This window comes from Clavelina lepadiformis, chromosome 4, assembly GCF_947623445.1.
Source record: "Clavelina lepadiformis chromosome 4, kaClaLepa1.1, whole genome shotgun sequence".
Classification (NCBI taxonomy): Eukaryota; Metazoa; Chordata; class Ascidiacea; order Aplousobranchia; family Clavelinidae; genus Clavelina; species Clavelina lepadiformis.
In genome coordinates, this window is record NC_135243.1 from 15,397,701 (window position 1) to 15,414,326 (window position 16,626).

General features: G+C 34.6%; 1 protein-coding gene across 1 annotated transcript; it reads right to left on the reverse strand.

The window, feature by feature from the left end:
• Nucleotides 1–2,632: 2,632 nt before the first annotated feature.
• LOC143451839 (ATP-binding cassette sub-family F member 2-like) lies at nucleotides 2,633–16,240 on the reverse strand. Its single transcript, XM_076952584.1, has 17 exons — nucleotides 16,008–16,240; nucleotides 14,652–14,794; nucleotides 13,984–14,056; nucleotides 13,669–13,851; nucleotides 12,774–12,945; nucleotides 9,137–9,232; nucleotides 8,615–8,717; nucleotides 8,424–8,519; nucleotides 8,208–8,298; nucleotides 7,520–7,638; nucleotides 7,283–7,393; nucleotides 5,446–5,508; nucleotides 5,235–5,363; nucleotides 4,666–4,869; nucleotides 3,697–3,815; nucleotides 3,543–3,569; nucleotides 2,633–3,378 (listed from the first exon to the last, which is right to left on the reverse strand). The coding sequence occupies exons 1-17, from the start codon at nucleotides 16,132–16,134 to the stop codon at nucleotides 3,213–3,215; spliced, it is 2,022 nt and encodes a 673-aa protein (XP_076808699.1). The 5' UTR covers nucleotides 16,135–16,240; the 3' UTR covers nucleotides 2,633–3,212.
• Between the last annotated feature and the right edge of the window lie 386 nt (nucleotides 16,241–16,626).

Sequence of the window (16,626 nt, forward strand, 5' to 3'; positions counted from 1 at the left end):
ATCACGCCTTTTTTGGCATTAAACTTGGCGACCAGGACAAAGACTTCGCCCCATATGTTGCATGCAATTCGTGTGCATCAAAGCTACGTATGTGGTACCAGAAAAAACTCAAGAGCCTTCCTTTTGGCGTCCCTATGGTATGGAGGGAGCAACAAAACCATCACAATGACTGTTATTTTTTGTATGGTGAACACTAAAGGATTTAACAGAAGAAACAAATCCAAAATCAAGTACCCCAATTTAAAGTCAGAATCTGAATCTGGAAGAAGTGCAGTTGATGAAGAGCACTATCAGGAAGAAATAAACGATTACTCTCCCAAGTTGTTTTCACAAACTCGGCTGAATGACCTCACAAGAGAATTAAACCTTTCAAAAGAAGCTGCACAACTTTTAGGGTCAAGATTAAAGGAAAAGAATCTTCTAGAAAATGGCACAAGTTTTGCATGGTACCGCCACAGAGAGAAAGAATTTGCAGAATTTTTTAGTATTGAAAATACTCTGGTTTATTGTAGGAATGCTTAGGTTTTGATTGAAACATTTGGGATATTATATTAAGCAGAAGATTGGAGACTGTTCATAGATTTTTCGAAGACGAGCATGAAAGCTTTGTTGCTGTAAAATAGGCCATCAGTACCTGTTGCACATTCTACTGAGATGTCAGAAACTTATGAAAACATAGAAATGCTGTTGCAAATGATAAAGTACCATGAGCACAACTGGTTGATATGTGCTGATTTAAAAGTTGTAGCTCTCATACTAGGACTTCAAGGTGGCTAAACTAAGTTTCCCTTTTTACTTTGTCTCTGTGACAAGTGACAGTAGGGCGGATACTTCCCACTTTACTCGGAAATTGTGGCCACAAAGAGATGAGTTTCTGCCATCCTCTTGTTGCTCCAGCATAAGTTCTTTTACCGCCCTTGCACATTAAGTTAGGGTGCATGAAAAAATTTGTGAAAGGTATGGACAAAGACGGAGAAAAATTTAGGTACCTGCAAGAAAAGTTTTCGTCTTTATCTGAAGCTAAGCTGCAAGCAGGTGTTTTCACTGGACCTCAAATCAGACAATTGTTGAAGGATGGAGATTTGTCTGTAACGGAATTGCAAGCATGGAAGTGGTTAAAAGCTGTTATCCAGCAGTTCCTTGGAAATAACAGAGCCTCCAATTACAGACAGCTTGTTACAGATATGCTCGATGCCTTTCAGAAACTTGGGTGTAGGATGAGCGTCAAATTGCACTTTTTACACTCCCACCTCGACTACTTCCCAGATAACTGTGGGAAGTTTAGTGAGGAGCAAGGTGAACGTTTTCACCAGGACATAATGGTGATGGAGGAACGCTATCAGGGCCAGTGGAATGTCAGCATGACTGCTGGTGTCTTAAAGAGAGGACTTTACTAAACATGCAAGAAAAGCCGGAAGACTCGCATTTTCATTAAAATAGATACCGAGATAATGAACTGTTGTGCTTTTAATAAATATCATTTTACTGTATTATATTGTTATTGTTGCCATATTTCAAAAATATTTTTTGATTTATCATGAGAAGACAAAGATGTGTAACAATTCTGTTCAAACAGTGAATTTTTTCAAGTCAAGCTTGTTGTACACATTGTGTTATTTTGCGATTATAATCCACCAAAAACTCACCATCCACTATACCACGTGTAATAGTTATCTCAAAATTCTGATATGCTAGAATGAAAAGGACCACAGATTCGGAATGAGCGCCCCAAAAATAGCTATATTTGCAAGTTTTTAGTGAAAAAAAAATTTTGAAGTTGAAAAATACAGGCCAGTGTAATAATTGCATTTTAGTAATGTCACTTTATAATATAATAAACAAAGAAATTAAGCCTTTCTACAAGTGTTGCCGGGTTCTACAACTTCTACAGTAGCTTGAGCTGAACAACCTAGTTTTGAGATTTCAAGTGTCTACGTCAATGAACTCCGCTTGACCTGACTTCCACGAAGGCTAAGTGTCCTTCCCTGTCAGCAACAATTGCACACATATGGTAGAATAAAAACTGAAAACAAAAAACGTTTATTCGAACTTGTGAAACACAAGCCGTTGTGACATTGAGTCGTGCGGGATTTATATGGCCTGCCAACAATAATTAAATGTGCCCAGAAGTCTGAAACTTCAAAGTGAGAGTGCCACGGGGCATTTAACGCAACACCAGTCTCCCCCGCAGATTACATCTTAGGGCACAAACAAGCCGCAATCGAAAAAGAACTAAATCGGTAAAAACGTGAAGCCGTACTCTCAGCAGTAGCTCTTGCGCAGTTAACCAAATGAGTCGTGGGTTGTCGTCGGACCTCCACTTGCAGTTAGGCGTGGGTCCATTGACGTCGTTGTTGCAAAGCATGCAAGCTTTGCGAGGTGACCAGAGGAGCGACCTCTGGTTGTGAGATCACGTGCCTTGGTCAATAAACTCCGCTTGACGCGACTTCATTGAAGGCTCCGTGTCCTTCTCTGCCAGCATTAATTGCAAATAAGTGTATTGAAATTATAACACCTGTTGACGTGTACAGCAACGAAAAATCGTCCTGTGCTAATTTCAAACTTCCCTTCCTTATAAGTACAAGACATGACGTAGGCTAATTGTAATGTCTATAAATAATCACAAACAGTCTGCATTTCCGAAAATATTTTATAGACATACGCATAACAATGCCAAATTTCATTTTAAAAGGCAAATTGGAGTAAGACCAAATGTTGTATTAAGATTAAACTAAACTACAAAGCTTAACAGGTCAATAGGAAAAGTTGCTTTTCTCCAGCTGCACCACAAAGCGTCAGGGAAACAAGGATTTGAATTGCAGACAAACATTCTAATGGCTGACTGCAAACGTCACATCACAAGCCACACAAAATAAATAAATTGCCTAGAACGATAAAAGGTTATTAATTGAAAACTGGCTGGTCGTGGAGTGAAAATACACACTGCCGCAAATATTTTCTCTCCAGAAAAATCAAAGCATGAGCCGACTGTAGCTATAACAGTATTTGCCAGGTAAAAGCTCCTTATACAAAGCCAAATAAACGTTAAAACTCAGAAAAATCCTTAAGTGTTGTGAAAGATGGGTCTAAAGAAGAGTGCCAAACTTCTTGTAGGAAAGAATTTTGTGTATACAGTACTTGCCAAACACTGAATTTAGTTTTAGTAGATACTTATTACTTATATTACTTATACATCCAAATGATCGAAGACATCACTTTTCATAATCCCAGAAATCTGCCTGGGATTGATTGTTCACCTTGCCTATACTTAAACAAGATGCCTCGTTTCTCTTAGGCTTAATAATTCCAACAATATTACTCTTTGGAGCAACGGGAACTGGTTTCAAACGCTTCCCTTTATCTCCACTTCCAGTACAACTGCAATAAAGAGTAAGCAGAATCCATTTTTAATTGTTAAATGGATAGCCATTACTGAAAAATTCGCCTACAAAAAGTGAAATATGACTAAACATTTATTTCTAATGAACATAATTCAAAATTATATACAATTAATAAAAAAACCGAAGCAAAAATTTACTTACTTCGTGACATGATCAGCACTTTTCCCTCTGTAATATATATTTCAGTCCATGTTAAAAAATGGTATAATGTTAAATGCAATTCAGGTTTTATGGTGCCAAGACAATGTACTATTCAATTGTTTTAATGAAATATAAACGGGTCTTTAAAACCTACTTCAGAAGTTGCTTTTCTTCATTGATAACTTTTTTCTTTAGCGATTGTTTATAGGCTTGTATGTTTTTCTTCCAAGGTGTAATTGTTTGGTTTTCACATACCCAAATGTCTTTAGCGACCTTAAACAAAACAAAAGCTCACATGCGCTGACAAAATTATTTACAGTAATAAAGCCGTTTCTAACAAAATGTTAGTGTAGCTGTTTCCCACCAGTGTTACACAGTCATCCAATTTCAGTCTCAAATCAAGTAAATCATATGTGAAAAACCAAGTCCTAACACGTCACACGAATATAAGAAAAAATATATTTACTAGCAAAAAATCTATAAATTGTCCACAAAATATGTTGCCAATAGTGTAATGGCATGAAAAACTTAAAACATTAAATACTTTACTCTAAACTGCATAACTAAGATGCATCATGCTATATTAATGAAAGGTTTTCAGGCAAAAACAATAACTTTGTCAACAAGGAACCACATATAAAACCGATTAAGTTTGCAGTATGTCCGTCTATTATCCCACTTTAAGCAACGCTTACTTAGAAACTAAATCTTTTCAAGCAAGACTAAAAAGTGTCTTTACTTAATTAATGAACTACAGAAACAAATTCTAAGAAAAATAACAATTAAACATCACATTAGCAAATTGTGCCTAACATTGACTACTTTTCTAGGAAAATAGGACATTTTTGAACCCAAGTTACTACATTATACATAACAAAAATAACATGTACTGTAAGTTTATGATCCCTTATTTCACTCAACATGTCTTATGAATGAATTACCATCAGAAATTGGAGTAACACTTTTCCCGCATTTCATGAATTTATTCAGTGTACATTAAGTTTAGGACAAATTAAGCTTGGAACATCTTTCCAAATAAATTTGATAATTTGTCTTGCCTACAAAAATGCTAAAGTTATATCATGCATTAGCATCAAAGATAACCTTCAGTTAAAAAGCAAACCTGATTAATGAGACGAAAGTCATGAGATACCAGTATCATTCCACCGTTAAAATCGTTGATTGCATCAGCCAACGAATCAATAGTTTCAATATCCAAGTGATTAGTTGGTTCATCAAGAAGCAAAAGGTTAGGATATTGTGAAGAAAGCCACGCAAAAACAACTCTGCATTTCTGCCCATCTGACAGTTTACTAATCGGACATAACTTCCGAAATAAAACAAAAAGGTGTCATTCAATAGGCAAGTAAAACATTTTAGTTAAATACAGTGCTTCCTCGATTATCTGTACCTTGTTTAACTAATTTAATTTGCTTTTGAGAACAATTTGAGAAATAGTTCACTGTAATTTGCAGAAAATAAAAGCTTAATGTTATTTTTGTTTTGTTGCTAAGTAGCGTGGGGCCGCCGTAGCCCAATACAGTTACATTGGCCTAAGACAGGCCCCGGTAATAGCGATAGATGCAAACATTTACGCAAGAATTCCCGAAGAAATTAAGATTAATCATAAATCCCTCATTCATTGCTACAAAAAAGGAAAAAAACACTGACATAAGTCGCATTCAGTTGTACCTGCTGTTTTCCACTAATTCCATATTTTCCAACCTTTTTTCGTAGTTGCTCCAAATCCTTAATGTCTGGGTAACATTTTGCCATGTACTCCACTGGGGTTAGAGTAATATCCAAAAGATCTTGCAGATGCTAAAATTATTCCAAATACATATGTTATTACACATCCACTCAAAATATGCAAATATCATATAAACCAAAAAAAGTTTCTTACTTGATGATATCTAGCAATTTTCAGATGACTATGCCGTCTAATGATTCCATCTGTGGGACTAAGCTGCAAAAGCACATAAGTGATGTACTTACAAAGGCTAAGTTATTACTAACTATTAACTGTTATATTTTGTCTTAAAGTAAGTTCAATTCACTTCTTCAACGCATAAAAAAGTCAGTGTATCACAAAATATTGAGGTCAATTTTATTTATAGACAAATAGGCTAAAATTCTTGTGTATGTTGAAACAGAAAATTCAGAAAGTATCTCTGAACATTATAAGTAAGCTGTCGTACCGCAAATACTGTACCCATTTGTGGATATAAAGGGAGCGGAAGGCAGTACCGTGGTACTAAATTACTGTAACGCGTCAATTGTTTTGAAAATACCGAATCCTCGTACAGAATTACTTTTTTCAAGAAATTTGATTCGGTCCTGGTTCTTAGTATTTTTCACACGATTATTTCAAAATTTTGACAAGTAGTCTTTCAAAAGTTCATGTTAATTAAAATTTAATAACAATTTTAGCGTCTGTTGTTCTTTTTTTAATCTAGAAACGTCAAGTAAAGTAGAAAGTAAGGTCACATATGGGTATAATAGTGGCAAATATTGCACTTGCAGCAGCATCTTTTATGCAAAAAGTACTGTTCAAACTACTGTTTTGAAATAGCACTGAATACCGGAACCGTCGGCATAGTTTTTGTTGTGGAACTTATTGAACTGTGACATGCTTCCCAAGTTACCAAAACATAAATAGGTATCACAGTGAGCGAGCAAACAAACATTTTTACTTGCTTTGCTGACTTAATACACACTTGCAAAAGCTCATTCATGTAAAGTGGTTAGTTAACAAGTTCAATGAAACATAACATAACACTGTCAGATGAATTCATTGCATTAAACTGCTAACAAAGTTGTAAAATAATGCAGAATAGAACTTATTATAGTTAGTGTTGTATTAGCCAGCTGTATGTATTGTCCTTATTATGGCAAATATATTTGTAATCTTAAACATATTTTAGTTTTATCAAGTCAAAACGAAAATAATTTCTCGGGGAACTATGGCCTTGTAGTAAGCGAACTATTACCAGTGGGTATGAAGACAGTTTTTTCATGGTTACTTTTTAAGTATACTCATTAACTGCAGCAAGTATTTGAAGTTTGGCACCAGGCGGCAACTTTATTGGATTACAATAAATAAAAACTTTGTGGTTCAACTTTCTGTGGTTGTTTGACCAGGATACAGCAAGGTTAGCACCATATTTGCTACCCATAGTCAATGGCAAAAATAAACAATACAAAAAAATTGTTTACTTGTATTCGTTGTCTATTAAGGAAAGTTCTTTAGCCAATGCCATAAAGCAAGCTATCTTCTACTGTTTTGACTGGTTAGATAGTAATCTTATTCAGCATTGTTAATATTGTTGTTGCCAGTAAGCCAGTTAACTACACCAATAGTAACATATTGTATGACTAATAATAAATTAATATTTTTGGAGTAACCATATGGCAGTGAACCAATCTTCTTTTCAGGACGGTTAAATCAATGTGTTAAGCCAGTAATTGCATACAATTTGTCCACAGATATTTATTTTACTTTTGTCTCCAAAGAATGCAAGTGTTCTTTTTATTCCTACAACTGCGAACCTCAAACTTGATGATGGCAGAACCATGTTAATTTCAATAGTATAATCAATGAAAACAAAAGCAGACAAGAACTTTCGGAAGTTAAGCTAGCTTCTTCAGTGTGAACTTCTAAACTCTCTGAACATAGTCGCATTCCAAGCATCAATAAGGTAATATATGAACTGAAAAATATTAGCATAGTTGAGCAATACCTCCCCAGATATTAATTTAAGCAGAGTCGACTTTCCAGCGCCATTAGGTCCAACAAGAGCAAGCCTTGTATCCATGTCAACACCAAATTCAACGTCTTTGTATATCCACGGCTGAATTAAAAAACATATGGAACAATTTAAATAGCTTACAAGAAAATACTTTTGCATACACAAGCAGCGTTTTTCAGACACATGACAAGTGTAACACTTTAACTTATATACTGACAAATGGCTTACTGTATCAGTGGAATATCTGAAGCTGATATTCTGTACCATTAGTACTGGCGGGGATAATCTTGTACACTCAGGAAAATAAAAAGAGAAGTTGTGATCAGATTTAACCTTGTCAGTCAAACCTACAAATTGATACAGTTTACAATTTATATTGTGCTACCCTGGATGCATATCATATACATTTCCCTTTTTTTTTGTAAGAATAGAGCTGGGAAGTACCACCAAAGACGATCATAAATTTATTGCTTTTGGTCAATGAGAAGCTTTTTACAAAAAGCAAAGGCAGCAAGGGTAAACCAATCACCCAGCAGCTTTATACTGTTCAATAATCAACACTGCTTGGGAAACAGCTGAGACAGTTATTCTTAACAGCAGCTCTCAGCCATACTTTTGGCAGCTATAAATTAAGAATGCTGTGAATGTATTTTTGCTGAAAACAATATTATACTAACTTACTTTTCCTACCCAAGAAAAAGTGTTGCAATAGTTTCTGTATTCAAGAATAGCACTTCTTGATTAAGGTTGCCCGTATACCCCGTTATCATTTACTGCATATTAAAATTCCAGACCTTGTTAACACTGAACCCCTTTCTTATCAATAAGGACATATCGTCTGCTTCTTGCAGTCTGAATTTTGCAAACTTTAACCAAGGCAAACATTTCAAACAATGAAAGCTTTAATATGAAAAACCTTTTTCCACCATCTTTGCCAATGTCTTTTCTTTGCTTTGAGCTTGTCTTGCCAATTTTGCACTGCCATGGCCAAAACGAGCAATATAATCCTAAAACACATAGCAGAAAACATATTGTGAGAAAATTCAGTCGAATGCTCACAGGTAGGTAAACCTCTAGCACATTTAGAACATTGGTAATTTGTATTCCTTATATTTGTAAACTTTATATACACCTTCATATGATTGATTTGATCTTGTTCTTTCTGATAGCGTTTCATTTGATTTTCTTCCAGTTCATCTCTTGTGCGTATAAAAGCATCGTAATTTCCCTGGATGAGAAGATAAAGTACAACTTATTTAGGCAAACGATCAATTTGCTATTCTGTGCAGATGCAAAAAGATTGAAAGAGAATTTTTATCTTACTGTGTAGTAGTTCAACTTTTTCAGGTTCATGTGTATGATTCTTGTACATACACCATTCAAAAAATCTTGGGAGTGGGAAATTAAGACAAGGATGTGCTTAAACCTGGAAGAATAGAACAGTGCTATAAAACACGAACAGAGACGAAAAATACGAAGAAATTATACATACAGTAGAACCCTCTTAATCTCCTTAGAGTCTAGATGACTTTGAATTTGTTAATTTTATAAATAAAAGCACCCGAAAACGACAAAAATTTGGCTGCGATTGTCTGAGCTGTATTGCACCGAAACAATACCATAAAGTTGTAACATTAAGTGACCTACTGTTTACTGACAGCTAAGTTCCACGAGGGGCAAACACATACAAAACATGACAATTAAAGGACGTAGATAAATTTCGATCTCCAGGAAAAGTGGTTGCAATAAATGACTGGATTTATTTAGTGAATTCTACAGTACACAAAATTTAAACAATTCAACAAAACAACACTCATTATACTGTATAAGAGCAAATGCTGCTACTTTTTTAATTCTTCTTCGAGCCACACACAAGCATCTAAATCTAAATGATTTGTTGGTTCATCCAGTAGAAGCAGGTACGGCTTTAAGAACAGTGCTCTAGAAAAATAAATATCATGATTAGATAAAACTTAGCTCAGGGAAGAAAGTTCTATAATATTTCAACTCCAGTCAATTCAACCCTGGCGAATTCAAAGCCAGTGGGTATTTGGTTATCTGCCTAATTTAAAGTTAGGGGCAAGGTTGGTATCAGGATGATCTTAAATCAAAAAATATTTGTCAGTAAGTACACCTGGAAAAGAACTTTTTAGCAATATTTAGTGGTTAGGTAATTGTCGCAAAAAACAAACTTGGCGCTAATTAAGTGCTGGCCATCATGTCACAATGAGCATGATGGTGGTGTTTTGACCAAGTATAAATAGAACGCTTCCTGTGGTAGACAGAAAATAGGTATGAGTATGACTAAAACGTACTTCAATTCATTCCAGAGCCTAACCTAACTCACACAATAAGCTATTGCTGTTACAATTGATTTATTTATACCAGTTGGTAAAGGTAGATGTCAATCTACAGCTCAGTCAGTTCAGTTTTAGCTTAATCTGGTACCGATGATTGCCACAATGGTACCGAAAATTGGCAGTCGTGCCAAAAACATGACTGCATCATGAACAGATGTACTACCTGTAACACTTCTATGTTGAAAATGAACATCAAATGCAACTATAGCCAAAATCCACAGGCTGTGAACTAACTGGGCTGAATCCGATTCAAGTCCCAAACACTTGGGGCTTAAATTAAATTTTCCTCCTTCACCATAAAAAAGTTATTACTGTTCATAATTCCTTTTAGACAGAAAAAAAAACATTTTAATGGGCTTGATGCGTTTGAAAGAAAGCGCAAAACACAAAAACATAGTAATAATTAATTTTGTTATGTCTTTTTTGCTTCATATCACCTTTACTCACCCTTCCATGTTTTGAATGTGATCTTCTTAAATAAAAAATTGCACATCAGCGATTTATTTTCAATTCAAGCAAAAAGCATACTGTAGAGTAAGCCCAAAAAAAGCTGCTTTAAATCAAAGAATAGTTGCCAGTCAGTATATGGGAGAAAGGATTTTTAATAATGTGTAGTGGTTAAGCATTTATTGCCATAAATAAGTTGTAAAAATGCAAATTCTCTGTTAATTATTACTGAGACTCACAAAAATAACATTTTGTTTCAAACATATTATCTTATTCAAAAACTCTCAATTTTTTGCCCAGGGATATATCGGCCACAATTGAATTGGCAGGTGTTTGAGTTGAAAAGTGGTTAGTTTAACACAACCACCCAATTACATGTATAGAAGCCTTAAAATTAAAAAAGAGATAATATTAACATACAGCAAAATGACTTCAGGACCTATCATTAATCTTCCTTGTACAAAGTGAATGAAATATCAGACCATAAAGCAAATCATTTAAAGCAATCATTATGCTTCACAATATGTACACAAAAAGTCATGAACATTACAATTATAAAATAATATAACGTTTGTTTTGAAACTTTTGTTAAAAATAGTGATCACAGTAAGTGTAGGAAGAAGTCAAAGAAGTTTTATAGATAAAACTATTTTCAAATTAAAACTTGATTATGACTGGAAAATACACAAGTTATAAAAAATAGGTTCATATTCTTGCATGGTGGGTCAAAGATTTGCCAATGAAAAACGCAAATGTAAATGCAGTGGAGAAACAAAGTCCACCATTATGAAGCTGCACCCAAAGAGATTCCCGGCAATGTAGTTCTCTAGCATACCGGGGTTTACCTAACCATAGGCAGTTTAGACACTTTTTAATAATGATAAAAAAGTTGGAAGATTTCGATCAGATTAATATGCTGGAATAGCCTGGTAAACAGTCTTGACTTAAACATGATAGAGAATTGCATGCCGAAAATGAGTAGAATCATGGCCAAAAAGAAACTAAAGTTGAATTCTCTCAAAATAAAGCTTAAAAGAAATAGTGCCATAAGGTGTTTAGGATAATATTTTAGAAATTTCCAAAACATCTACAGAACTGTTACCAAAAAAATGCAAATGACAAAATATTAATGTATGTACATCAGTTTTAATCAAAACTTTATGGTAGACCAGCGGTGGGCAAACTTTTATTACGATGGCCCAAATTTTCCCTTCATTAGTAAATGAAGGCTCAACATCACATGTTAAACATACTCAGCCTAATGCAGTAAAATGACTAGCTAGCTAACAATTTCAATGTGCTTTTCTCTTTCTCTTTTTCGCAGCAAACATGATTTGTTGAAGCTATTAGGACAACTTCAATTAACTTTTAATCTAGTTACGTGCTTTCCACAGGTTTTAGCAAAACATGGTAACCTGCAATTAAGAAACAGATAACAAATGACAATACACTCCCGTCACTAATGCTAAGTTGTATTGCGGCCTTAAAACTAAACGTGCATTTGTTTGTGCGAGTGTGGGTTGGAATCCCGCCAGCTGACTAGCTAGCTGACCTAGCAGTCAGGGCTGACTATAGCAGTCGGGGCTGACTACCCTAAATTTAACATTTGAATTATTTGATCTGAAATTTAGATTTAGCTTTTACATTTTGTTGGAAATATCGTTTTATCGTTACTGATAAAATAAAGCTTGAACCTCTGTATATAACCTTTCGCTGACTGAATTGTGATTTAGATATTCTGCAAACACTCACTGTGAGTTATCCAACTATTGTCCAAACCACAATTGGTACAGGTAAGTAGTAGGGCAGTGAAGGATTAGCGTTATAAATAAAAATAGGCTTGCAATCTCAATATGATGTAAGAAATAACGCTATGTGATTGAGAGGTTACTGGTTGTGTTTTTCAGATGTTTGCCGCTATTGCTGTAGTTAAACTTTACTTAAGGGGTCACTTCCCAATAGAAAGACAATTTTGAGCCAGCAACACTTTGATTATTACGTGTTCGCACTCAATGCGTCATATTAAAAAAAGTAAGAAATTTTCCGGTCCAATGCGCATGTGACGTCGATGTGAACAAGTTTTGTTGTTATTTTGGCGGTAGCTGGTCGCAGGTCTAGGCTAAGTTGTACATTTTTTGTGGGTTTGAGTTTTTGCTTTTTTGGAGAATTTGTGCTAAATTTTTAAGTTCAAAACTTGCTGTAAAGTTTAGGTAGCTGTTATAGAAAACTGAGTACATGGATTTTGTCCAAATTAAGACTGCAGACAGTCATAACCTAGATCTCGTTGCAAGCCAAAATTCAGGATAGGTTTATGATGTGGTTTTGCGACAGTAGCGTCTTGATTTAATGTACTTTGCATTGAAAAGCCTATCTCTTTGAATTGGGTCATGACCCCTTAAGATGGAAAAAACATCAAGAAGTGGGTTGCTAGCGCTCTAACTGAACCAGGCCAATAGAAAAAAACACTGAAACTATCACGTAACCCACATTTACTTCATAACAGGATACAATATGCGGCCCATCATATTTTGCTTTGGAAGCCGGCATTTGGGCCGCGGCTCACAGTTTTCCGACCACAGTGGTAGACCAAACCATTGTTTTACGTAAAAACGAAGTAGGTTCTCAATCTTTTAGTGGTAACTGCAACTCTATGACAGTATGTATAAATTAATTACCTTGCTAAAGATACTCTCATTCTCCATCCTCCTGAAAACTCATGTAATTGTTTCTTTTGCATTGCAGCATTAAAGCCAAGTCCATGCAAAATACGTGAAGCTGTGACCTCAGCTGTTTCTGCCCCAAGCTCGTCCAAACGTTCATATATCTTCATGAGAGCTTCATTTTCAGCTAATTTAAAACAAACAGTTAAAACCCAACACAAGTGCACAATGTGAAATTAACTGATACAATAAGTCAAAAAGTTATTGTAGTATGAAACTGTTAGTCTGAACCACTTTGTTGTGACACAAAATGTCTATTTAGCGATGTATCCAGATAATCGGAACCAAAACAATAATAGGACGAAATAATGTTGAGCGGGAACATGTTACACTAATGTATATTAAATAGGAATTTAAGTCAGTGTCACGAAAATCAATTGCAAAGAATAAAAGGATTTTACTGATCGCCTAAAAACGAAAATATATTTTATGTTCATGCTTTTAGTAAACTAGCTCGTCAGTGCTGACTCAGCGTTTTGTATAACGATCTCATCTAACTATATCACTGTTGCTTTCATTGTGCATAGATAATTGGCTATTGTATTTGTCATCTACGACAAGTGCACAAAAAGTTGCATTTACAACCAATCTTTTTTGCTTCGCAATCTGGTTTATCGGATTTTTTTTCTATTGATTTAGCACATTTATTCTGAAATTTTGTGTCGGAGTCGGACTGCAGGGTGTCCGGATAGAGGAAAAATGCATGGAAAGAAATCGGTTCCCTGCAGTTTTGTGGATAGCTTTTGGATAGCGATTAAGGATTCCAGTTGTTCGTGGTTCGGATTAACAAGGTCTAACTGTATTTCACATTCATGTTTCAGAATGAATTAGAAAACTTCATTTCACATACGGTCAGCTTGAACCAAATGCTCAGCTTCAAGCTCTAAGCGATGTCTTTCATCATCTACATTCAACACAAAATCAAGTGGAGTAATTTCTACTGCAGGTGCTTCATGCCGTAAGTAGAAGCTGTCTATGTGATCTGGGATAGGAACTTCTCTAGCACCAAGCGTAGCCAGCATTGTTGATTTTCCTAAACAAATGTCTTTTTATAGTTTTGTAAAAGAAGTTTTCAACACAACTGATTTGAAATCACAAGTTTTGAAATACAAATATGCTATATATATATATAAATATACAAAAACAATCTCGTGTATTAACTCACCACAACCATTGGGTCCAATTAAACCATATCGATTCCCAGCATTTAGTTCAAGATTTGTGTCTTGAAATAAAACCTAAGCAACATATCAGCGTTTATTTCATTAGATGGTAAGCAAGAAAGATAATTACGAAACCACCTTGGCTTAAAAGTAATTTAAACCAGTAAATATGCCACAATTGCAGTTTTTTTTTCTTGAGATAAATATTCAATTACGAAAGAATAAATATACTATGTATATGCATGTATCAAACGCATTTCAATTGTGTTTGCATACTGAGTGCAAACAGGTGTAAATATTGGTAGCGACGTAAGTCGTGAATAAATATACACAAGATATAGGTTACATAATTTATTCAGAACCAAACAAGCATAACTGTAGCTGTGTTACTTAAGTAAGTTTGGCAACTGTTGTTAACTACATGCCACACTAGGTGTTACATTTTTAAAAGCAAATAAACATTAAAATGTTGAATTTCGCTTAGGAAAATTACTTGCTTCACCCAAAATCTTGAGACAAAACTTAACATCTCTGTGTAGTTTTGAACAGCAGCTTCTGCTTGTAATGGCACACTTTTACTGGGCGTAACAAAACTTTTACTTGAGTAACTTTTGTAGCTACTCTGAACACTACTGTATTAATGGTGATGTAAAAAATTGAAACCACAAACCTGTCCATGGTAAGTACATGAATAATTGTGTATGTGCAAATCAGAAGATACAGGATGGGAAGCTAATACTCCTGTGCAAGAACGTGCATCACTGTGTGCTGAGCTTTCATTTAAGGACAATGAGGCAAGTGATATTCCATTTACTAAATTGTAAAATATGTAGGTTATTCAAATCTTGCATTAAGCATAAAAAATTATTATTAACCAATTCAGTAACTTCACCTAGATCAGAGGTGGGAAACATCTGGCCCTTGGAAATAATTTAATCAGACAGGAAAGCTTGTACTTCAAACTTAATTTTTGATCAAAACACTTCATGTCTTACCGGTTGAAACACAGCACATGCAATAAACAGTATGCATGCTATTATGCTTAAATAAACAAAATCAAATAAATTTACAGAAGGATCTATCCTTAAACTCTATTCGATGTGTTGTGAAACATCATTGACCTTCAATCTAATTGAAATGCTTTTTTGGCCAACATTCAAATTCCGTATTTAAATCGTAGGTGTAATATTGCTAGCTTATTAATGTTTAGGTCTTTGGTAGGTTGTAAAATGCTGATAATGTTATTGCAAATAAACCACTATCTTATAGGGCTGTGTGGCAAGGAAACTTATTCAGACTCATACAAACCCGAATATCTTGTAGGTCGTCATTAATGAATCCCAAATCTATTCGTACCAGAACCAATCGATAAAATTATATTGTAAACTGGTCAACTTTTACTAATACCATGATGCAAAAGCTTAACAATTTCCCTTGTTTTAAAAATCTAATGTTTAAATAATGATGGAAAAAAATCAAGATCGTTAAACAAATGACTTTCGTTTTAAGGAGTGTTAACCTTACCTAAGTTTAACAGGGAACTAGATCTTAATTTCTTATCAAAGTTGACAAATGTACAAATGATATTATATTTGGCTCAGCCATTATTAGTATTCTTGTTTGCCCGAGAATCTTTAACACAGGCAATATTCAGCGATTCTATATGGGTTTCGGTTGGTATTAGCGCATCCCTATTGGATAATGTCATTTACAAAGAAATTAAAATAGAATCTTATGGTTTGCTTATGACATTTGCCATTATTTGGTTTATAACTTCAAACGGTGAGCAACTTATAACAAACGTTTTTAAATTATGTTAGCTAGGATTTGGCTCGGCACTTATGATTTATAGTGATAAAACGATGTATGCATTTAAAGAGTACGCAATTAACGAATTTGGTTTGTAAAACAATCTAAACGTATTTCGATAGCAAATATGTTTCCCCCCTCTGACCCTGATATCACACATAAAATAAGATTATCATCCAAGTACAATTACAACAGATGCATAACAAAATTTTCTTACTTTTTTCTGGAACCGCTTCAGAAATATCTTCAGCTTTTTGTTCATTTGCTTTCTTATTAGGACGTTGTCTGTTCTTTGCAGCCTCTTTCTTTTTTGAGGCACGACGCTTTGCTGCTTCAGAGGGCATGTTGTTTGAATAGTTAGATAGCTCAAAATTATGAAACTCTTAGTTACAAAATAAATTTGTTAAGCTTATTACTGCACTGCACTGGTTGAAAGTTCAAACAATTAACACACAATTGAAGCAATTTCAAATAGTGTGCCCAGACAAGCATAATTATTTTAAGTTTAATGCAAGAATCAGCATCAAAACTGCACCAACAAAAGAAATAAAAAAAATACAAAAAAGAAAAGCAATTGATTGAGTCAATCTAATACAGTTGAATGTATTTACTATAATTTCATATGATTTTAGTGAGACTTAGGATCAATTTCTTACTGAGGCAAGAAATTTGTCCTTGTACAAATCTTTCAATCTTTCGCGAATAATAGGAGCTAAAGAGCTCTTTTTCGCACACTTGCACAACAGTTGCTCCTCTAAATCTGTTAAAATTTTCATGGAGCTCTTTGATCTCTAAGTTTATTTTTTAATCACTTTTTCTACATTGGTTCAACTTTG

Bases quoted from the DNA above. Each gene is read 5' to 3' on its own strand.
- LOC143451839 (XM_076952584.1), bottom strand. From the start codon at position 16,134: ATGCCCTCTGAAGCAGCAAAGCGTCGTGCCTCAAAAAAGAAAGAGGCT. The intron at 14,795-16,007 runs GTAAGAAAATTT...TTTACAATTTAG, and splicing joins TGAAGCGGTTCCAGAAAAAA to TAAATGGAATATCACTTGCC. The intron at 5,509-7,282 runs GTATTGCTCAAC...GTGCTTTTGCAG, and splicing joins TTAAATTAATATCTGGGGAG to CTTAGTCCCACAGATGGAAT.